At 44.5% G+C, this 23,013-nt stretch overlaps 1 protein-coding gene across 2 annotated transcripts in view; it reads left to right on the top strand.

Annotated features, from left to right (window-relative positions):
* Acoxl (acyl-CoA oxidase like) overlaps positions 1–23,013 on the top strand; it is a 289,947-nt gene that overhangs the window by 209,721 nt on the left and 57,213 nt on the right. For both annotated transcript variants that reach the window (XM_060372067.1, XM_060372068.1), the window contains exon 15: positions 522–633. In XM_060372067.1, coding sequence (XP_060228050.1) covers positions 522–633 — 112 coding nt within the window. The remainder of the gene's footprint in view (positions 1–521; positions 634–23,013) is intronic.

Here is a 23,013-nt window from a genome sequence, read left to right as displayed (position 1 = left end):
GACTGAACTCGTCATTAAGTTTGTGTGTCACGTGCTTTTACTCACTGAGACACCTGTCTGGCTCTTTCACGTTTGAAATATTTTTAAATCATGTGTACATGCATGTGTGTCTGTGCGTGCATGTATGCATGTGAGTGCAGGTGCCTGCAGAGGCTGAGGTACTGGCTCATTTGGGGCTAGAGTTGCAGGCAGCTGTTGGCCACCTGATGGGAGTTCTGGGAGCGGAACTCAGATGTTCTAAAAGAGTCGTGTGTGCCCTTAACCCTGAGCCATCTCGCCAGCTCTCTCTAGCCCTTGTAAATCATCCTGGGGGGTCTGTGTGTGTGTGTGTGTGTGTGTGTGTGTGTGTGTAGCCTTGGTTGTCCTGGAACTATCTCTGTAGCCCAGGCTGGCCGGAAACTCACAGAGCTCCACCTGCCTCTGCTGGGATTAATCCCTGATGGGATTAAAGGCATGTGCCGCCTTCCTCCAACTAACAACAAGCCAAACTAACAACAATGGTCATTGTTGTTTTTCTTCAGCTTCCTGGCATTTAGCACTGACACAGTGGGCCATCTTGCCTTTCTGCTGAAAGCAGTGACTTTTCGAGAAAGGGTCCTTCAGCGGAGTCTGGTGTCCAGAATTTACTATAAGGTAAGGTTATGGTTATGTTTGTTTTCCTTTTGATGACTGTGTGAGACATAGCTGAACCCTGTGCTAAATTTAGTAGAAAATAAATCTGCTTCATCAGAAGCCTGGGGATGTGGTCAGAGCTCTACAGGCTGTCTATAAGGCAGCCTTACTTGCTCTGAAAGCATGGCGTTACTACCTAACCCTGTTGTCCTGATTTAGAGCCCTGCCTGTAAGCATCATTTGGCATCATGACAGGTGCAGAGTGAAGTAGTTTTCATTGGACATGGAAAAAAAAATTGTCCTCTGGAGAAAAGCTGTTCATCGAACATCTGTAATAATTAGCATTGTGTTAGTGTGAGGTGCATTGTGTTTTCTATTAAGAAATCCATAGATTTCTGTGGAAGCAAAATACAGGAGGTGGAGAGATGGCTCAGTTCTTAAAGTGCTTACTGGACAAGCAAGAGGACCTAGGTTCTTATGCCCAGGACCACCACCCCTACCACGCACACACGCACGCACGCACGCACGCACACGCACACATGCATGTACAAACCTGAGTGTGGTGGCACATGCCTGTTGCTCAGTACTGAAGCGGTAGAGACAAGAGTTTCCTGGGCTTTGCTGGGCAACCTATATAGGCAGTTGGTGAGCTCCGTGTTCAGCGAGACACCCTGTCTCAAAAATAAGAGAATGGAAATGAGAAGGGATGGAGGAGAGCACCTCATGTTGATCTCTGGTCTCCTCATGCATGTGCACACATGCACGGGCATCTACTCACCCACACAGACCTACATACGTGTTCCTGTATTAGAGCACACACATACGCAAAAACCGTTATACTATCATTGATAGCTATCAAGAAGAACGAGCTGTCATGCACGAGTGCCAGCGGGGCTGTTTTGAGGAAGCACTACAGTGCCAAATGTTTCATCATTTGCTCCAAGTCAATTGGTCCAAAAGACCCCAGCAAGCTTTATTCGTTCATTCTCTATCTTGAGTCAGGGCCCGGGTTGAAAGAACCGGGATGTAGAAAGCTGCTCTTCTTCTGTGCTGGAACTACATGCTAAAATGCAAGGACTGAGTCCTAGGACTCTCTTTCAGTCCACCTCTCTTTCCATCAGTGACTTAGTGCTATAGCTTGGTCTAACAGTGGAGCCAGGAATGAAGAGAATGTAACCCATACAGAACTAGGCATTCCCTCAGGAAATATGCTGCGTGCACAAGAGTCCTGAAGACACATATGCACTTATGGAACAGTGCCATGCTGGGTAAGAACTTTTCGGAAGCTGGGTTTGGGGGTGAGCAGATCAGCCCATCTTCCAGGGAGAGCTAAGAGGCAAAGCTCTGCCAGACCACAACAGCACAACTGGGCCAGTCTAACTCTCTCCACACAGCCTGGGATTTTCATGAAGAGGGCAGCAGAGAGAAAAGTATATAACCCAGTGCACCAAGAATGGAGAAAACGCAGCCTGGGAACCATCTTTTGAATACCGTAGAAGAAAAAAAAAAAAGATGAAATTGCAAGAGAGGAAAATAGACACAGAAAACGATAACAGTCCAACCAGTGGAGAGATCCCAAAATGCCAGAACAAAGGGAGCCACAGTAACAATCACAGACACGACGGGGAAACATTTTCCTTGTATTCAAAAGCATGTGCATGTGTAGAAAGCCCATGCCTGTGGGTTAGCTGCTTTTCTCACTGCTGTGACAAAAGTAGCTCAAGGAAGGGTCCACTTGGGCTCACAGTTTGAGGGCACTGTCCATCCTAGCGGTGGAGGCACCGCTGCGGGAGCCCAAAGCAGCCAGTCACATTGCTTTCTGCACGAGGGTTTGGTTCGCTTTCGTATGCTATACTCGGCCTGGCTCCCAGCCCATGGGATCCTACCGCTCACATTCAGGGTAGATCTTTTCTTCTCGGTTAGACCTTTCTGGAAATACCCCCATAGACACACACGTATGTGTATCTTCATGGTGACTCTACTGCTCCTAATTCCCGTATAGCCGTGCCCCGAGATTTCCAAAACTTTCAGAAATATATTCTATTTCCAAGTTGTTCTCTGCCCGGGGAGGAGCCATCATTTTCATTCGTGTCGATTCTGATTTTGAGAGAGGAAAACTTTCACACATGCGAGTGTGTTTTCCAAACATCAGATAAACATTAGGCAAAGGATGTGCTGAAAAAAAAAATTGAGAAGGACTTTAGAACCCGACAGTTAGGATTCACGGCTGCCAAACTTCAGCAGCGTCTTCTGTAATTTGGAATAATAAGGCTGAGCGCAATGCAAATTCCCTGCGTGGCTGGAATATCACTGAGTATGTAAAGTAGCCGTTAAAGCTATAACTCTTGCATTCGTGTTAATTACCTTAGCCTCTCCGTACAAGTAACCTGTTTACAGACAATATGATTAAATATTCATAGCTCGAAGACAGTTTCTGGGGCTAATCAGAAAAAAAGCCATCAAGATTATCAAACAGGCTCCTGCCTTGGGGAAAGTCCACAGCTAGTTCTAGCCCGAGGCGAAATTAAGACAAAACCTACAAGGTTAGTAGAAAGAATATGAGCGTCTGCTATTTTAGTTTGTATTTTTTTCACCCAGCTTTTCACTTAGCTTGTGTTTATTTCCATAAATTAAGTGTATGTTGTAATGAAATGGTTCTTATTAGCCATTCTTATTAGTTGGAATATTTAACCCAAACAGAGGCTGGTCAATGGTCTATGGCTAGTATCAAAGGAGGGAAGGTTCATCTAGAATCCCAGAATTTTCCTGAGAAGGACTGTAGTTTGGCTCAGAGCTTTTAGATACAAAGTCAAAGCCATGAGGACTTCAGAAACCCGTGTCTTTCCTAGTTCTTTGGTAAAACTTAGACTGTTTTTCATTTTCAAAAGCACATTCCATTAGAGACATATTTGACCAACCTTCTCAATGCACTGGACAAACCCGTTGCCCCCTTTCCCCCTGCAGTGACCTGTGGGCCCCACAACAGAAGCAGCCTTTGCAGTAATTTGTCAGTGTGTCCCTCTCCTCAGAGTGCTCAGGTTTTCACCCGAGAGGAGGCCCCGAGAAGCCTCTGCTCTGCCAGAGGTTATAGGGAGTACTTACCCCTGGGTTTGTTTCTCTGATTTTTTCAAACTTGTGTTGCAAGAGCTGTTCATAGCTGCTGCCTCTTCTCCCCACTGCTGGGGGGAAATAGAAACCAATGAGCTATAGTTTGTCATACTGAGAATGTTGCATCAAGAAAAGCTGCCATTCTGCAGGGAAAAACCTGTAGACAAGAAGATGGGTTGTCAGTAAGCAGTATGTTTGAAAAAAAAAAATGGCTTTACTTGCAAATGTACATGACAGAGGCTGGGTAGGTATAGAGATGAGACTATAGGGAAGCGAACTAGTCCTAGTTAGCCTCGTCAGCCTCTCATCGAAGAGCATTCTCTCACACTAGCTACACCTGTACCTTATTTTTTTTTTTGTCATTTCTTTGGTTTTTCAGAATTTCATACATACGTAAGTGAACTCCTTCTCCTTCCTCTCATACTCATGACTTTTCCTATAACTACTATTGCTACCCAGATCTATCAATAGACTTAGTGTTGTTGTATGTCCCTGTGTTTAGGGCTGGCCACTTGGTATCAGATAACCGATCAAATGACATGTCCTGGGAAAAACGGATTCTCTCTCAGAAGCTGTTGAAAGCCCGGAGCTCTTCATCTAGGAGGGGGAACTTCCCCCATTCCTGTTGTCCTTATGCAGGGGCCTGCTTGGGCCACCCTATTGCTGAGATTTCATGGGTCAGCCTTCCTGCCAAGTGTAGAATATACTATATTTCAGTAGCCCTGGTCCTCTGGTTCTTTCTCTAACTCTGCCTCTATGTTCCCTGAGCCTTAGATGTAGAGGTTATGTTGTGTGTGTACCAAATGGGGCTGAGCATTTCCTGGCCACTTATCCTCTGCATTTTGACCAGTTATGGACTTGAGCCTCCATTTGTTGCAAAAAGAAACGACTTTGATGAAGAGTGTCTTAGTTATTTTTTCCATTGTCATGGTAAAACACCATGACCAAGGCAACGTATAAAATAAATCTTTAATTTGGGGTTTATAATTAGAGAGCGTTAGAGTCCATAAGCATCATGGCAGAGTGTGGTTCCATTTCTCCCACTGCCTCTGCTGCCACCGCTGCCACCACCATCACCACCATCACCACCATCACCGCCACCGCTGAAAGTATGCACTTCTTCTGAAGGAAGGTCCGAACATTATCGCCTTCCAGGCAGAAATGGATAAAACTTGAGTCCCTGGTTCTGCTTCCCTCAGAAATGGCTGGAGCATACAGAGTGAGATTCATTCAACAAGACACCTGATCTCACAGGGGATGTGGAAAACTGTTTTCCATCCTGTTACAGTTAGCTCTTTTTAATGAGATTGTTGGTACCAGATGGCAGCAGAAACTCAGAGTTCTGAAGCTGGAGGCGGTGGTGATGCCGAAGTGTTACAGCCCTTGGTAAAACCGTCTTTTTTTTTTTATAGAAATTTTTTAATTTTAATTTTTCTTCTCATTTATTCATTATATATCCTGATTGAAGCCCCCTCCCTCAACTCCCCCAATCCCACCCTCCCTCCCTCTTCCCCTCATCCCCTTCCCCTAGTTCACTGAAGTGGGGAGTTCTCCACCATTGCCATCTGCCCATAGCTTGTTAAGTCTCATCAGGATTGTCTGGATCCTCTTCCTCCGTGGCCTGGCAAGGCTGCATCATCAGGGGCGAGGGATCAGAGAGCAGTCAACTGAGCTCGTAATAGAGGCAGCCCCTGATTCCCTCCCTCAGAGATCCACGTGGAGACTGAGCTACCAATCAGCCACATCTGAATAGGGGATGTAGGTCCTCTCCATGCATGGTCCTCCATTGGTGCATCAGTCTCTGCAGCACCCCTGGGCTCAGATCTTTTAGTTTTGTTGGTCTCCTTGTGGGGCTCCTGTCTCCTCCATGTCCCTCTAACCCCACCCCTTTCTTCCTCCATAAGATTTCCTGCGCTCTGCCCAAAGTTTGGCCCTGAGTCTCAGCATCTGCTTCGATCCCCTGTTAGGTGAATCCTTTCAGAGGATCCTCTATAGTAGGCTTCCATCCTGTTTCCTGTCTTCCACCGCTTCTGGTGTCTATCCTGTTTGCCGTTCTGAATGAGATTTAAGTATCCTTTCTAGGGTCCTCCTTACTCTTTAGCTTCTTTAGATCTGTAGATGGCTATCCTATATTATATGGCTTATAAGTGAGTGTATACCATGCCTGTCTTTCTGTTTCTGGGTTACCTCACTCAGGATGATCTCTTCTAGTTCCATCCATTTGCCTGCAAGCTTCATGATTTCCTTATTTTTCATAGCTGAGTAGTATTCCATTGTGTAGATGTACCATAATTTCTGTATCCATTCCTCTGTTGAGGGACATCTGGGTTGTTTCCAGATTCTGGCTATTACAAATAAAGCTGCTATGAACATAGCTGACCAAACATCCTTATTGAATGATGGGGCATCTTTTGGGTATAAACCCAGGAGTGGTATAGTTGCATCTTGAGGTAGTGCTATTCCCAATTTTCTGAGAAAGCACCAGATTTATTTCCAAAGTGGTTGTGCAAGTTTGCACTCCCACCAGCAAACCTCTCCAGCATGTGTTGTCACTTGAGTTTTGATCTTAGCCATTCTGATAGGTGTAACATGGAACCTCAGAGTTGTTTTGTTGTGTATTTCCTTGATGATTAAGGATGTTGAGCTTTTCTTTAAGTGTTTCTCTGCCATTCTATATTCCTCTGTTGAGAATTCTCTTCTTAGCTCTGTGCCCCATTTTTAATTGTATTTTTTGGTTTGTTGATGTCTAATTTCCCAAATTCTTTGTATATTCTGGATATTAGTCCTCTAGCGGACATAGGGTTACGCAGCAGAGGGAGTGGGCAAATGCGCTTGCCTGATCTGGTGACTGCTAATGCAGGCCCTGGGGCTGATTGATCCAAGTGGCCAGAGCTCAGGGCTCTGAGAGGTCAGAGCTGACTGGGACAGATCAGGCAGCTGACTCAGCAACCAGGCAAGCTCCAGCAGTGACTGAAGCAGTTCCGCTCCAACTGCTTAGATGGAAGTCAAGCCTGGAGGTTCATCAGCGAATCCTTCCAGGAGCCTTCTTTTTCCGAATAAATGACAAGTCTCAGATGATCTTTGATGAAATAGATGCTGTGCTTTATGAACAGGAGCATTAGAAAGCTTGGAGAGTGGGGAGGCTTTTGAGGATGAATGTGTTTGATTGGCTGGGGCTGGGATGTCGGTGATGCTGGGTTTGCGTGGGGAAAGATAAAAGGTGACAGCTTCCATGACTGACCACGCATAACCTCTTGGGGACTGTGTCACGTGCCCCTGAGGCAGGCACGGGCAACAAGGAGAGGGCCTTGTTCCACGATTTCTCCTCTCAGGATGAGATTTTAAGTCTTAAGTTTGAGATTTCTGGGGTTTGAACATGCTAATTCTTTCCGAACAGTCCCACCATCCGGACGCCAGGCATTCAGATATAGGAGCCTGTGGGAGCCATTTCCATTCAAGCCACCACAAGGGGAACCAGCAACACTTCTCTCTCTGTGGGTACAAGGACAGATATGGAGAATACAATTAGAAGTTTTACTGATTTAGGGAAATGACAATACTAGGTTCTCCTCTAGGGTCTCTGACTTCTCTAGACATGGGTAGTTGCTTAAGTTTATAGTATACGCCTGTACTGGCTGGGTTTTGTGTGTCAACTTAACACAAATTAGACTCAGCAGAGAGAAAGAAGCCTCAGTAGAGAAAATGCCTCCCTAAGATCCAGCTGTAAGGCATTTTCTCAATTAGTGATCAATGGGGGAGGGCCCAGCCCGTGGTGGGTGGTGCCATCCCTGGGCTGGTAGTTCTGGGTTCTATAAGAAATCAGGCTGAGCAAGTATGGGAAGCAAGCACTAAGCAGCACTCCTCCATGAGGGCCTCTGCATCAGCTCCTGCCTCCAGGTTCCAACCCTGCCTGAGTTCCTGTCCTGGCTTCCTCCAGTGATGGACTATGATCAGGAAGTGTAAGCCAAATAAACCCTTCCCACCCCAACTTGCATTTTGGTCACGGTGTTTTGTGACAGCAATAGAAACTCTGACTAAGACAGGGCCTCTACTTTAGAGGGTGAAAGATTGATTTAAGAAAGCTGAAGCAGGTCACCCTCTGCCACACCACAAGGCCAAGCCAAAAGAAAAGGGAAGTAGTATGCAAGCGAGCATCAGGAATTATCATCTAATCCAAGGCAATAAACTAATTTGGAGACAAATACTTAACATTAATTTTCTTTATTTGGAGATGGAGACATAGTGAAGTCTGGAAATAGGACTGCTCAAAGCATAACTATGTAGTACTTTCTGTTTAGCCAACTACTGCTACTCCAGTTTTTATTGTTGTAGATGCATAACCCCAGTCTTCTGACTGTCTGCGACTTTAAACATGGATCTTTAAATTGTAATAATTCCACAGAGCTCCTGCAAACAAATGGCAGCTGTTCTGTTTTGTTACAAGTTGAGACCTGACAATATCTTTGTTCACGTCCATCAGCTAGGGCTGGGAGCTCATCTAAGTTCTGTAGAAAAGGCAAACTGTCCATGTTGGTCACTGGATGGTCCATGAGTGGCATATGCCTGGGAGAAGGCCAATGGGAACATCCCTCAATCAGGGGTCTTGGAGGTGGTTAGGTGGTGGCTGACGGATCTAGGAAAACATTGTTGTCAGTCAGCCCAGACAGAGAATCCAGTGCTGACTGCATCCATTTAAGGTTATAGACAGGACAGAACGGTAGTCATCAGTCTGTTGATTAAGTTTAAAAGATCCATTTTTATTGTTCTCAAATATGTACCCTTGTTGGGGGTGATAAGTACAAGTAAGCACAGGTACCAGTGGAGGCCAGAGGCAACAGATCCCCTGGAGCTGGAGTTACGGGTGGTCGTGATTCACCTGCAGTGGGCACTGGGAACCACAGGAAGCTCTATAAGAGCAGCACATGTGGATAACTGCTGAGCCATCTTTCCAGCCCTTACTAAGTTCTAAATCAAACAGGCTAGAGAGATGGCTCAACGGTTAACAGCACATCACATACTGCTCTTTCAGAGGGCCTGGGTTTCATTCCCAGCACTCATGTCAGGAGGCTCACAACAACCTGCAACTCCAGCTCCAAGGAACGGAACGTCCTTCTCTGGCCTCCACAGACTCTGCGCTCATGGGCTTGTAACCCCGTATTCATAATTAACAGTAAAAATAAAGTCTTTTAAAAGCAAAGCAAAAACCTGGTATGGTGACCTGAACAAACAGGTACTTTCTTAGACGTTTCTTGGCACAGAAATATCAAGAGCTTTGCTCTAGACACATATCATTAACGAAAGAAAATTTCATGAGAAGTCAAATGTTTCAAATTCATAATTTATGTTGAACTCAATGAATTTTTTTACTCCTCGTGGTCTAGTTGGGCTAGGAAGACGACCTGATGAAGGGAACTGTGTCTTTGGACCATGGTGGCTGTGTTGGCAAGGGCCACTTTGTACAAAAACTGCAACTTCCTCTTAGATGACTAGGGCTTAAAAATTCTGGGATGTGAAACAGATTCCTATTGCTCAGTGAGAGATGGGGGTTTAAATCCTGAAACAACTGAGACAAGGAAGTGGTGACATGGCCCAGGAAGGAGTAGACGGTGATCTGGAAACAGGAAGGCAGGAAGCCCCAAGGAGGGTTGTACTCAGCTCCCAGCTTTCAGTGTTCCCAACATTTGCTTAGTTCTTCTCTCTCTGTTGTGGCCATTATTACTGTTTTAAAGCCCACTTAATAAATTTTCTCTCTCTCTCTCATTCATACTCATTTTCATTCATCCCCTTGTTTCTGTTTCTCTAGAAAACGCTGACTAAAACATGTGTCATTAAAAATATTGCTGCTGTTTGCGCTTTTTCTCTCTTGCACTCTTCTCTACCTACAGCAACCCAGAAACTCTTCCTATTAGGACTCACATTTTCTTTTTTCCTGTACTTCCAACCCTCTGTGTGTATGACTTTTACTGGAAAGACATTAGCAAGTATCTGTTTACTCCATGATAGACCAAAGAAATGATTCCAGCCAAGTCCAGCCTAGTGAGTTGGTAAGATTGACGGGTGGGTCCTTATAGCATAATAGATGAGGAGTTACTTAAAGGCGTGAGTGATGTATAGGCAGGTACATCACTGAAAAACCTACATCAGAATGGGTCATGACTTTTCCAGCTCCACTAGAAAGCTTCCTCTCCATAGCCATTGTTTCAGCTTATATAACCTGTAGAGAGACCTGTAAGTTTTAGAAGCTTCCTTGCACCTTGTAAGTTGTGTTTGTTTCCTGTGCCTTTAAGCCTCCCTCCAGGAAGGAGTGTTTCTGTTTGAAGGAAATAGTTATATAATATCCTCTTTTTCTCATACACAGAGCTCTAAACTATCTTTTTGAGAAGGGGCTAGAAATGTAGACAGGAAGCAGAAATAAAGAAGAGGGAAGGAAGAAGAGATTGCACTCCTAATAATTACATTGGAATTGTGGCTATTTCCATGGGTATGGGAGCTTGGAAGGAATCTCTGAGATCATATAATCTACCCCATTCATTTCTGGCAGTCAGCCTGGGATCGAGACAGTCCATAGTTTCTTCATGGTGTTAGACATCCAGGAGCTCTTCCTTGCAACCGTTAGTGCTGTGCTGACTTCTTGGCTAGGAAGGACTTTCTGTTTCCCTCATTCCTCCAGATACTACTTGGAAACAAAAGCTTCTCCCCAAATTATTCATTCAGTGAACTTCTATTTATATCAGAATGGATTTGTAGATAATTATTTTAAGCATTGAGCTATAATCCAATGTTGTTGATTATTTTATTAATTTTGGTCAAGAAAAATGGTCCCAGTTTTGGCCATGGTAAGGTGCTTTGTTTAGATTGGTCTCTAAGTCCCTTTGATGCACACCCTGTCAACTTTCTTTCTTTCTTTCTTTCTTTCTTTCTTTCTTTCTTTCTTTCTTTCTTTCTTCCTTCCTTCCTTCCTTCCTTCCTTCCTTCCTTCCTTCCTTTCTTTCTTCCTTCCTTTCTTTCTTTCTCTTTCTTTTTGCCAAGGATTTTCTTACTTCCTGCTTTATCTTTTTTGTTACTTTAACTCTGTATCAGTCACTTCTTCAGGGAGCTCAGGCTGCTTTGTAGATGACTGTATTTAAAATCAAATATCTTGTTCTCAGGTTCCCTGTTTCCTACTAAAAGCCATAGAATAAATATAAATATGAACATATGTTAAGCCATATATATTAGAAATCATGAATTTTCAATGATAGCTCCGACTTTGATATAAGCAATATCATTTCGAAGTTTCTCTCCCATTTGTTTCTTGCTTATTTGTGAGTTCCCAGGATGTCTTTAGAACGTAACAGAATTTCTCCTGATGAGGAACATATTTATTAACTAGAACACAATATTTTTCTCTGTAATGTTAGCCCTACACCATAGAATCAAAACAGTATTTCCAACATTTTTTTAATTAGTCATTTCTTCTACTCTTCTGCATGGCTATCTTTTTGTGTAAAATAAGCAGACACATTCCTATTTGTATCTTTCTGTTCCCCCTATATCCTGGCTGGCTTTCATTTTTCTTTCCTTTTAAAATTCTTATTATCTTTAGGGTCTCTATGAAAACCTGTGCAGTTCCCTAGCCTCACTGCTGTACAAACAACAACAAACAAACAAACAAACAAAAAACTATGTCTCTTTGGCTTTTTCTTTTTCTGCTGCGGTTTGAAAATGAAATACTCCCTACCCAGTCTGAAGTGCTGAAGACCTAACTCCTAGCTGGCAACTCTTGAGAGGTGACTAAGGACTCACATATGGTCAGTGGAGTAATCCATTGATGGATCCATTGATGGTGTTATTGATCAGCGATGGAAACTAGGAGGTAGGACTTAGTTGGAGGAACTGGGTCACTGGGGCTGTACACTTGAAGAGTCTCTTTCTCCCTCTCTTCCTCTCTCCGTCTCTCCCTCTCTTTCCCTTCTACTCACCATGAAGTGAGCATGCTCCGTGATGTTCACCATGGCCCAGAAACAGTAGACTCCTTGTCTATCATAGGTATTGTGTCCTGATGAGAGACAGCTTGCACACTCACTTTTCCCATCCTCACTATTGACTCTCCGTGCCTTCCTTTCTCCCCTTGCTTGCCTTATACTTGTATTTCTTTCCCACCCTGAGTGTATCTTGTGGGTGTGCTCTTTTTTCTTATATGAAAGGTAGCCTACTATAGACTTAGACTTTTTTTCCTCCTCTGAATAGCACATCCCCAGGTGCTCCATGAGTGCAAAGCACGCCACCATTCATTTTCCTGTGCTGCAGTCATCTGCCTTTCGACTATAACTCAGTTCACTAAGCCTCTCTTACACACTTGATTTCCTGCTTTAGTATTTCCTAATTACAGAAACTCCACTCAGAGGGAGAGGGTGATGTCAGCCACGTCTACTTCCTCATAATCTCATCCACGGAACAGAATCTGCTCTCGTGCTTTTCTTCTCTTTGTTTTGATGGGTGGTAGCTGTTATCTCCATGTTACATGTGTGTGTACGAGCAGCTTTTGCTATGTGAGGGCCACTTCAACTTTTCTTGTGTTTTCTGCTCCTGCCATTTCCACCCTTCTGCCCACCAATATATATATATATGTATATGTATATGTATATGTATATGTATATGTATATGTATATGTATATGTATATGTATATGTATATGTATATGTATATGTATATATGTATGTATATATGTATGTATTGTGCTGAGGATTGAACCAAGAGATCCAGGAGTGGTGGTACAGGTCTTTCATCTCAGCACTTGGGAGGCAAAGGCAGGTCTGAATTCAAGCCCAGCCTAGTCTACAGAGCAGTTCCAGGACAGCCATGACTACATAGTAAGATCCTCTTAAAATTAACAAACAAAAAATGCTAAGATAAAATAAAAGACCTAAAAGCGTTCATTAAATTAACTTGCTTTTTAAAGAAAATATTCCTATAAAAGGAAAGCTGTAGGTTTGTGTCATTTATTGTTGAATCCTGTCAATTTTAAACAAAACAATGCTACTTCTGCTGGTCAGTGCTGTGACACCATGACACAAACACACATAATGTGACAAGAAAAAGGTTGATCTTGACCCGCAGTTTCCAAGGCCTCAGGCCACGCTGACCAGCATCTTCTGAGCCTGTGGTGAGTCAGTGCACTCACTGTGGTAAAGGGTGTGGTACTCACTCTTAGCAGCCAGGAAGCAGAAGAAAAAGAAAGGCGAGGCCACAGACAACACACCACTCAGGTACACTCCGGTGACCTGCTTGTTTCAAAGGTCCCAACTCTAAAAGTTACCACCTCCCAAAAACTGTACCCCAAGCTCAGGATAATACCTTCAACAGGAGCCCATGGGGAACTGTCCCCAGTCCAATGACAATACCGACTGTTTGTAAAAATAGTGCAAGGCTGATCAGTACGTGTAGAACAGAGAAAAAGTGTCTAGCAAGTGTTCTTCATGAATAAAGGTGAAGATGTGTATCAGCAACATAATGACTGGCACCAGCAATGTATTTTTAAAACAAACTGCGTCATAACCAAGAGGTGTTTATTTATTCCAGGACTGTAAGATAGGTTTAATGTTAAGCATTAGCCAATGATATAAGCATCAGTCAATGTAAACTATATTACTAAAAAAAAAAAAAACAAAAACAAAAACAAAAAACAAAGGAGAAGATGTGTATGATAATATATTATGAAAACATTTTTTTATTTTGTTTTTGAGACCAGAAGCTCACTTTGTAGACCAGGATGGCCTAGAACTCACAGAGATCCCCAGAACTCTGCTTACTGAGTACTGGGATTAAAGGCAAGTACCACCACTCCCAGCCTTGAAAACATTTTTTCAAAACTCCTGATTTAAAAAAGTAAAAATAAAAAGATCTTAGTAGGAATAGAAAGGGACTTTCCTCAGTTTGAGAAGGGTGTATCTGCAGAAAATGCAAAGCTAACATCATGTCTGTGTAGGAGAATTACATTCCTTCTCTTAGAGGGGAAAGCCAAGGTAACTGGAAGGAGAGACGGGGCGGGGGGGACATGCCAAGGACAGAGAGAAAGGAGGAGAGAGGGAGATAAAGCAAGGGGAAGAGGAGAGAAAAGGGAGAGAGAATGGGGGGATGTAAAGGTTGTAACAGAAAAAATAAACTGCCTTAACTGTCAGGTGAAATAAAACTGTTTTGTTTTGTTTTGGGATTTTTGTTTTTGGTAGATTTAAAGGGGGGAACAGCAACATGGCTCAGTGGGTGAATAAGCTTGCCACACAAACCTGGAGAACTGAGTTTAAACCCCAGAACTCTGTAACGGTAGACGGGGAAACCAATTTCACAAAGCTGTTCTTGGCTCAGTACATGCAAGCCTCGGCACATCCCTCCATCAGGTGCGTACACACACACACACACACACACACACACACACACACACTAATAAACAAACGAAGAAAAATGAAAAGACCTAAAAGAGCTTCCCAAACAGAACTCTACAGAATCGGAAGAGCAGTGTATGGCTGTGAGATGTAAAATTCAATTATTCAAAACAAAGCTTGTTTGCGCACCTCTCAATAAGCAACTGGAAAATAAAAGTCAGCCTATAGTGCACTAACAAACATGAGTGTCTTATATGTATATCTGACAGTAAAAATTCCAAAGCGTGAAAGACCTGTGCACAGAACACTACAAAATATACCCAGAGTAACGTTTTAAAAAAATATCTTCTAAATAACGGGAAAGGCATGTGAGACTTAACATTGCCACGGGATGTCCAAACACCTCCCACAAACTCAGCTCCACTTGGAAAAATCGTGGAAAGAATGTTTGTAAATGTACAAGCTCACTTGACAGTTTATATGGAAATGGGAATGATGTAAAACACCCAACTGAACTTTGAAGAAAGTGGAAGTCAGGGGATCGGGGGCTGCCTCTGTCATGAACTCAGTTGACTGCTCTCTGATCACTCCTTCCTGATGATGCGGCCTTGCCAGGCCATGGAGGAAGAGGATCCAGGCAGTCCTGATGAGAATTAACAAGCTTTGGGCATATGGCAATGGTGGAGAACTTCTTTCAGTGGACTAGGGGAAGGGGATAGAAGGAAGAGGGAGGGAGGGTGTGACTGCAAGGAGTTGAAGGAGGGGGCTTCAATCAGGATACATAATGAATAAATTGTGAAGAAAAAAATTAAAAAAGAGAAGAAAAAAGTGGAAGTGACTGGAGGGCTGGTACCAACTGGTTTCAAAGCATGTGCTGAGACTGTCCTAGTCCAGGCACAGGAACGCTGGCACCAAGTTAGACAGGCCACCATCACACTGCCAGGTCCACTTGGCCACACATACTTGTTCACTCGATTTCTGGCAAACATGAAATGAGTCCAGGAATGAAGAGAGGATTTTTAATAACAAGGCAAAGCGGATTCTGAATGGAAAAGAAACGAATAGTGCTCTGTTTCCTACTCAGTACACAAATGCTCCTGAGAGACCCGACATAGACTTGAGTATAAACAGAGAAACTATAAAACTCCTGAAGAAAACAGTCAAGTGTCCCCAGTAAACCCTGGAAGCCAGAGTAAACAGAGATTTCCTTAGGAAAACAGAGAAAGCACCGATCATCTGCGTTAGCTATTGATAAGTTGTTACTGTCTGGAAGAGGCCAATCAAGACGGAGGCAAACACTAAACCCCAGAGAAATCACCTGCAGTGGCTGTGTCTGGTGAAAGCTTTTATCCAGAGTGTGTGAAGAACTCTCACAATGCAATAATGAAATCATACTATCTAAGAAAAACTTGCACAAAAGACTTGAAAAGAGACCTCATAAAAGGAGATAAAAGAAGAGCTAATGAGCACGTGAAACTTTGCCTAATCTTATTAGTCACAGAGAGCTAGAAATCAAAACCACAACGGAGAACCGAGACCCACCCACTGACTTGTTTCAACTGAAGCTCTTGGTGGCGTTCAGCCCCAGCCGAGGTGCAGGGCATCCGCGCGTCTCCTAAAGAAGACTGTCAGAGATGGAAAGGCAGGAGCTGGCGATGTGGCTCTGCTTGGTGGTACTGCATTTATTCGCCCATCCTGCACAAGGCCCCCGGTTCAATTACACACACAGAGACACACACAGACACACACACAAATAGTTTGGGAGACTCTTATAATGTTGACTGTACACTTATTCTATGACCCAGAAATTCTGTCCCAAGAGATATGGCCAAGAAATGAAGCTGTGTGGTTCATAAAAGCCTTCTACAGGAGTGTTCTGCACGGCTTTATTAATAACCCCAAGTTGGAAACTGGAAACCAAATGTTTATAGATCTGAAACTAGGCAAGTAAGTTATGGTTGATTTCACAGAATCGAACCATGTGAAACAGCACATGTGAATATCACAGACGTGCTTAGTGATATGGAAGCGTTTAGACTAGATGGTCTCATTTATGTGACAGTCAAAGAGGAACAAAACTAGCTGAGGGTGATAGAGTATCATTGTCATAGTCAGAGAGAGAGATATGGTGCCACATGAAGGAAGCTGGGATGATCTGGGAAATGCTGTCTGTCTCTTGAGGCATGGTTCCAGGGGGTATGCACACAGAAAAACAAATCACTGATGGGTGGTTTTTGTTTTTTGTTTTTTGTTTTTTGTTTTTTGTTTTTTTTTTTTTTTGAGAAATGACTCAGTCATCAAGATGCTTGCTGTGCAAGCATGAGGACCCGGGTTCAATTCCCAGCACCTACCGTATTACAGGCCAGTAGTCATAATGCTACAAAGGCAGAAATGAGGATCTTTAGGGCTTTCTGGCCAGCTAGTCTTTCCAAATTGGGAAGCTCTAGGTTCAGCGAGAGAGGCTGTTTCTAAAAAGGAAGTGGACTGACTAAGGAAGATACTGACGTTGACCTCTGCCCCCACGTACATTCACATGAACACACACATGTGTGCACCTCCTCCAAAAACATAAAAATCATCAAGCTGCAAACTTAAGGTCGATAAGTCTAGCTGTGCACATGGCCTATCCCAATGACAGGATTTAAAGGTCTAATTCAAAGAGGGCTCCTCAGCAGTTAGGATGTAGACATGAAAGGCACTCCATTTTCCTATATAAGTTGGCAACATGGAGATCCAACATGTGGCCTTACCAGATGTCCCTGATAGACGGAGTGAGAAAGAGAATCAATGACTAGTGTCATCAATGAGGATTCACTAGGGTCTATTCTGTTCTGGGCTCAGTGTTAAACCCTTTTCAGTGTCCCACAGAACAATAGCAGTGGGTCCCCAGACCACCCAAGCAGCATGGTGGCAGGTCAGCCTGCAAGAGGGAAGCTGCCGAGGGCCAGCCCAGACAGCAGCTAGGGAAACCCGAGTCTGGACATTCTACTGGGCCCCTGATTTGAGGCCAGACCTCAGAAAACAGGGCTTTGGTGATAGGCTGAGGATGAAGCCACTGAGAGATCGAGAGTTCCTGGGAGATCTCTCTGACCAGGGTTGGCACAGGGACAGGTAAACTGGCTCATGAGAGAATGCACCTGTCGCTCTACTTTACTGTCACCCTCAGCAAAGGGAGTAGGCAGATCCTTGTGGTGAGCTGTGGTCACGGTCCTTGGGAAAGTTCCTGCCGCTTCGAGCCTGGGCTAGATGGAGAGAGCAGATAAAGTGATCCTTGCACATGCCCTCACTGGTTTGATGCCAGCTCAGTGGGGCAACAACCCTCCTGCTTGAAGCGATGTCAGTTAGACCACAGGCAGGCAGGGAAACTTAAGACCAAGCACAGGGATGCCACGTGGCACCGGCACACTGCTTAAGTTCAGAGAACAGAGTCAGACTGCGTCCATCCAAGGGCACGGATCTGGCCTGCCCACTCGGAAGACAGTGCTGACTCCAGACTTCCTCCTCCCTTCCGGAGGCTGACAAGGGGGCTGAGAAGCCCTCTGCTCACTTAGAATCCTTCAGGGTAGCTCTTGTGGACCTGCTCAGATTCCCACTGCCAGTGTGTGTGTGGACTCCCCAGCACCACATGAGACCACTGTGGCAGTGCATCTTTGTAATCCCAGCACTTGAGAGGTGGAGGCAGTAAATCATCTTTGACATTTATCATAGTTTGAGGCTAACCTGGGCAACATGAAAAGAAAAGAAGTAAGGTCCTTAGTTCAGTGACAGGTACATAAATGCTTAGCTGAAATTTAGGATGTATATTTAAGTAAGGAAGGATGGGCAAGAAAGACCTAAGGGAGTTTTACTTTTTATTTTAACTATGTTCTTGCTTGGAAAGTCTTATTTACAGGGACTCACATATAGCAGGCACTGAGAGGGTTTGGGGCATAGTCCCTGTCCTCTGAGAGGAAGGGTGTGATATGCCCCATGAAGCAGAGAGGAGCCACTGTGTCTGGGTTCTGGACAGATGGGGATGGCAGTGAGAATGGAGGTGAGTCTTGGGTGATGAAAGGGCACACGTGTGCTTTCCTTGTAGCCCCACGTGCAAAGTGAGGCTGGACCTCTCGGGCAAGGCTTGAGGAGGTCATGGAACCACGCCAGACGGATTTCCATGCCACACGCTAGAGAGACCAGTGAGGGAGGGTGACAGTGCTGGCTGGTGGCCCACTGGCATCCTGCTGAGGTGCTGAGGACCTTCTACATTCCCTTCGGGAGATGACTGTGACATGGTCGCACAGGTGTCCTGTGAAGAGCCTCCGCCTACCAGGGCTGCAGGGGTGACCTGGGTGACAGCCACAGCCACTAACAGCGTAGAGGAGGGAGCCTCAGCTGAGATGGTGGCAGAGAGACGAGGGTGCTGGTTGATGGAGCTCTGGGTCCTTCGACAGAGAGTGAGGTACACATTAAAGGTACACTTTTCTGTCTTCTGTGAGCGTGAAGCAGTCACTAGAGGCAATTGGGTCAGACAGCACAGTCTGACAGTCAGCGGGATGGGACGTGCAGGCTGCTGAAACACAATCTAGCCGACCGGACTCCGGATGCGCGGAATTGGTGCGCAGCACAATGTGTTTAAAACCCAGTGGCTGTGTCCTTCCACCCCTCTCTCTACTAGAGCAGCCGAGGGGGAACTTTGAAAACGAGGGTGCTGTTAGGAAAGGGACCAGACAGCAAACCTTTGTTTACAGATCTGTTGCTGGAGATTATCGAGGTCCGTTTCAGGAGCTGAGCTTTCAAAAACCTGCTCCAAATGACCAAAGAGAACACATCACCCGTGTTCATTTTCTACCCCCGATGATTCAGTAATGAAGAGAAGACTCTTCGCTGGGCTCTTTCGTAAGAGGGGGAAGTTAGGAAGTAATACACTCAACTGTAGAGGCCTTTGCCAAGACCGTATTGATTTCATGTTCTGACAACATGAAATCATGTTTCCATGGGGAAACACTTTGGAGGCAGCTCATACCTAAGGGGTGGATCTTCCCACTGCTCAGAGTCTGGGGGCTTCTGGAAGGGGTATGTCCCCACTGGAGTTCCGTCTTCTCCTCGGGACCTATCATTCTGTTTGTGGGAGAGCGTGGGCTGCAAACGCCCGAGCATGATGATCACTACTGTGATGGGAAAGGTTGGCCCTCCCTGCCGAACCCACCCTGACTGTTTCTCTGCTTCCTGCCTGTGTGCCTTCCTCTAACCTCGGCACCCATCCACAGTGGCCAATTCTTTCATGTAGCCATTAGCTTTGGCCAGACACTCGGGCTTGTGCTAGGTGCCGGGGTCACACAGCCAGCCACAGTGGTACTCATACTCCAGCACCAAGGAATTTCCAGTTTGGATGTTCAAGCCCGGTGGGAGGGTAAAGGAGACCACCGAAAACACTAAGAACAGCCCGTGTTGAGAGAGAAGATCATGGGAGGAGGTGGAACTCTTGAAGCCAGGTGGAGGGAGCAGAGGAAGTTGACTTCTTTTGTTACTATTTCACTCTGTAGTCAGGCTGGCCTGGAACTCATCGTGTGGCCAAGGGTGTCCTTGACCTGTAGCAACCTTTCTTCCTGCTGCTGCCTCTGTGATTATAGGCGTGAGACCCAGAGTTGAGTCCACACTCTTCCAGGCACTGTTGGAGAGATGGTGCCTTTGCTGCTACGGGCAATGCTAAAGACTTCTGTGTACGTGATGATGTGTGTGTAAGCCACATCTCTGATGGACTGAGGAAAAGGTGCCAGGCAGCCATACTCCTGGGAACCAGATACTCCTGTGTCCCAGGACGTGACTCAGGGACTGTTTCTGGGTTCCCCTAACCCTCCTCTGTAAAATCAGAATATTTTTGTACACACGGTAAGCATGTTATCCCTGTGCATGGCACATCCAGCGTGCTCAGTGTATTCCAGGTGCCAGGCCCTTCCTGCTGTTGTGACATCTCCTCTGTGTTTTGTGAATTCCAGCTCTGTACCTCAGGGTGCCCCCACCCCAGGTAAGGCTACCTACCACCTTCTGAGAGAGGGAGGATGCCAGCGCAGAACCAGCGACAGGCAGGGGTGTGCACAAGGGGGGAAGGAAGAGCAAGTTAGCAGAGCAATGTTCCTTGACATGAAAATTGCCAAGGTATCTTCATTTCCTGAGGCTTCATTTCCTGAGGCTTTCCACCATTCTCACAGCTGCAAGGTGACTGGCTTGTAGGTGCGAAAAAGACAGAGAAGAAAGCATGAGCTAGCCTGGGTGGGGTGGCTTCCACAGAAGCAGTACCCAGCACCCTTCTGTCTTCTCTCACCGGCCTTGGAGGCTGCATGGCCAGCCCTAGTGACAAAAGAACTTTGTAGAGAATCATCTTCTTTATACGAGTGTGCATACACATATACACACATGAAGTTTTCATGTTGTATATTTTAAATTTCACTAATCGTGTATGTGATCAAACGCGTGTGGTCAAATAGCTGTCACCAAGTCTAGATGCGGGTGACACCCATCACCCCAGAAGGTTCCTTAAAGCTGTTTTGTCATCTGTCAATCTCCTTTTCCAGACACAGTTCCTGAATAGCCCTGATCTTTTCTTTGGCGTAGATTCATGAAGCCATTTCTTGCATCTTCCTTTTGCATAATTTGTTATAAACTGAATAGTAAGCCCTTTGTTTCTGGCTCCTCTCACTTTACAGAAGTGCTTCTGAGATCATGCGGCTGTGGCTGCGTGTATGTGCTGCTTCCTTTTTCATTACAGAGTAGTATTTCTTTACAGGGTCTCTACAGTCTGTTTGCCCAGTAACTGATTGCTGGACATATGGATTAATACCTGTTTGGTGATTATGAATAAAGCCTTAATAAAATTTTCTTACAACTCTTTACATAGACAACTGTTTTAATTCATCTGCCCAAATGCCTCAGAATGGAAAGACTAGCATCTCTGGTGGCCACATGCTGAATTTTTTAAAGGAACTAAGATTGTTTCCAACGTGGCCCCAGCATCTTGTGTCCTCCCCAGCAATGATCTCAGGCGGCTGCACACCCGAGCTCACACTCAGATTGCCAGTCTTACTCATCTTCGCCACAGTGGGTGTGAAATGGCATCCCACTGTGGTCTTTTGATTTGCATTTCTCAAACCTTCTTTTGTGTGTTTATTTTCCATTTCAGATGCAGATGGGTGAAGTAAGTGTCTGCTCAGAAGTTTTGCCCATGTGCTCAAGTGGGATTTCCCTTTCTGTGGTGTGTTTTTATGTATGTTATTCCTTTTCCACATATCTGTATTGAGATATATATATATATATATATATATATATATATTTCACTATGCTTGTGGTAGCTTTGTTAAAAGTCCATCATATGTATGGTTTGCAAACATTTCCACTAATCCATCACCTGACCTTTTATAGCAATGTGCTGCAAGAGAAAATTGTTAAAGCTTTTCATAGCACAGTCTGTGAACTTTTTGTCTAACCCAACATGGCTAAGATTTTCCTCCTATGGTTTCTAAATTCTTATGAGTGTAGCTATAACAGGCAGGCAAATACCTTTTGCACAGAATGTGAATTAAGGGCGGAGCTTTGTTTGGGTTTGCTTGTGGGTGTGCATTCATCCTGGTGATGTTTGTTCAGAATGTTACTTTCTTGTCTTCTGTTACCTAGATGACAGTCCACAAGTGGCTGTATTTCTGGACTTTCTGCCTTGTTCCATTCCTCTGTATTTCTGTCCTTATCCCAATTACATGTTGCTGTGTTAACTGTAGCTTTATCAGAGTCTTTGAATTAGATTGTGTGACTCTTCCAAGGTTTTTCTTTCCCTTGTATTTTTGGTTGTGAGCCTGAACCATCTCTCCAGCCCATTTTCTTCTTTCTCAAAATTGTCTTTGGCTGTTCTAGGTCTTCTGTTGTCCTTATAGCTTTTGTAGCCATCTCACGGGTTTCTAGCAAAGCTGAAGGTCTGCTGGAGTTTGGACAGGCATGTTTTGACTCTGCAGATCAGAATGAGAAGTGACATTACAACAATATAGCATCTCCTTTAGCCTTTGTAAATTTCTCTATGCAATATTTCTTGGGTTTTATGTATAGATTTTACACATGTTTTATAAGTATTTTACGTTTCTGGTAATAAAAATATTACCATAATATTTTTCTGAAATATGTGTGTTCATGTCTGTGTGTGTTTGTGTAAGCATATGCCACATTTATACACTTCCTGGGGAGTCCAGAAGAGGGGGTTGGATCTCCCAGAGCTGGAGTCACATGCCATTGTGAGCTTCCCTTTATGGGTACTGAGATCCTAATGCGGATCCCCTGGAAGAGCAGCAAGTCCTCTAAACCACTGAACTGTCTCTCCAAGCCCTACAGTGGGATTTTTATTTCGTATTTCTGATTGTTCACTGCTAGAATATAGACACAGGGCTGACTTTGAATATTAATCTTATACCTTGTGATTTTACCTAAAGGTCTAGAATCTTTATCCTATATTCCTTGGCATTTTCTTTATAGACAACCATGTATTTTATATATAAAATATAAATATATAAATGGTTTTGCTTATCCTTTTCATTTCTTTTTCTTGCCGTATTGCCCTGGCTAGTTCCTCCAGCACCATGTGAAGAAGAGTGCTGATAGCAGACAGCTTTGTTTTCCTTACTTTTATTCTTTTACCATTAAATATGATGTTAGCTAAGGGTGTTTTTACTATGGGTCGTCTATGAGGAATTGTTTCTAACTGGCTGTATTGCAGCTTAAATCCATTTCAGGTCGTTTTCTAGAAAACAAAGGGGGAAATAGGTATGGTCATTTACCACGAGGAAGGCGTTTCTTTGTGTCTTCCACTTTGTATCCTCACTGTGCTGTGAGTGTGCCTTTCCACCTGACACATGAATAACAGGCTGCTGTTTACAGGCGTGTGGTCACCTGTGGTAACAGGAGCAGCACAGCAGGAG

This window comes from Meriones unguiculatus, chromosome 18, assembly GCF_030254825.1.
Source record: "Meriones unguiculatus strain TT.TT164.6M chromosome 18, Bangor_MerUng_6.1, whole genome shotgun sequence".
Classification (NCBI taxonomy): domain Eukaryota; kingdom Metazoa; phylum Chordata; class Mammalia; order Rodentia; family Muridae; genus Meriones; species Meriones unguiculatus.
The sequence above is the reverse complement of the archived record's forward strand: the minus strand, read 5'-3'. Positions and strand labels throughout refer to the sequence as shown.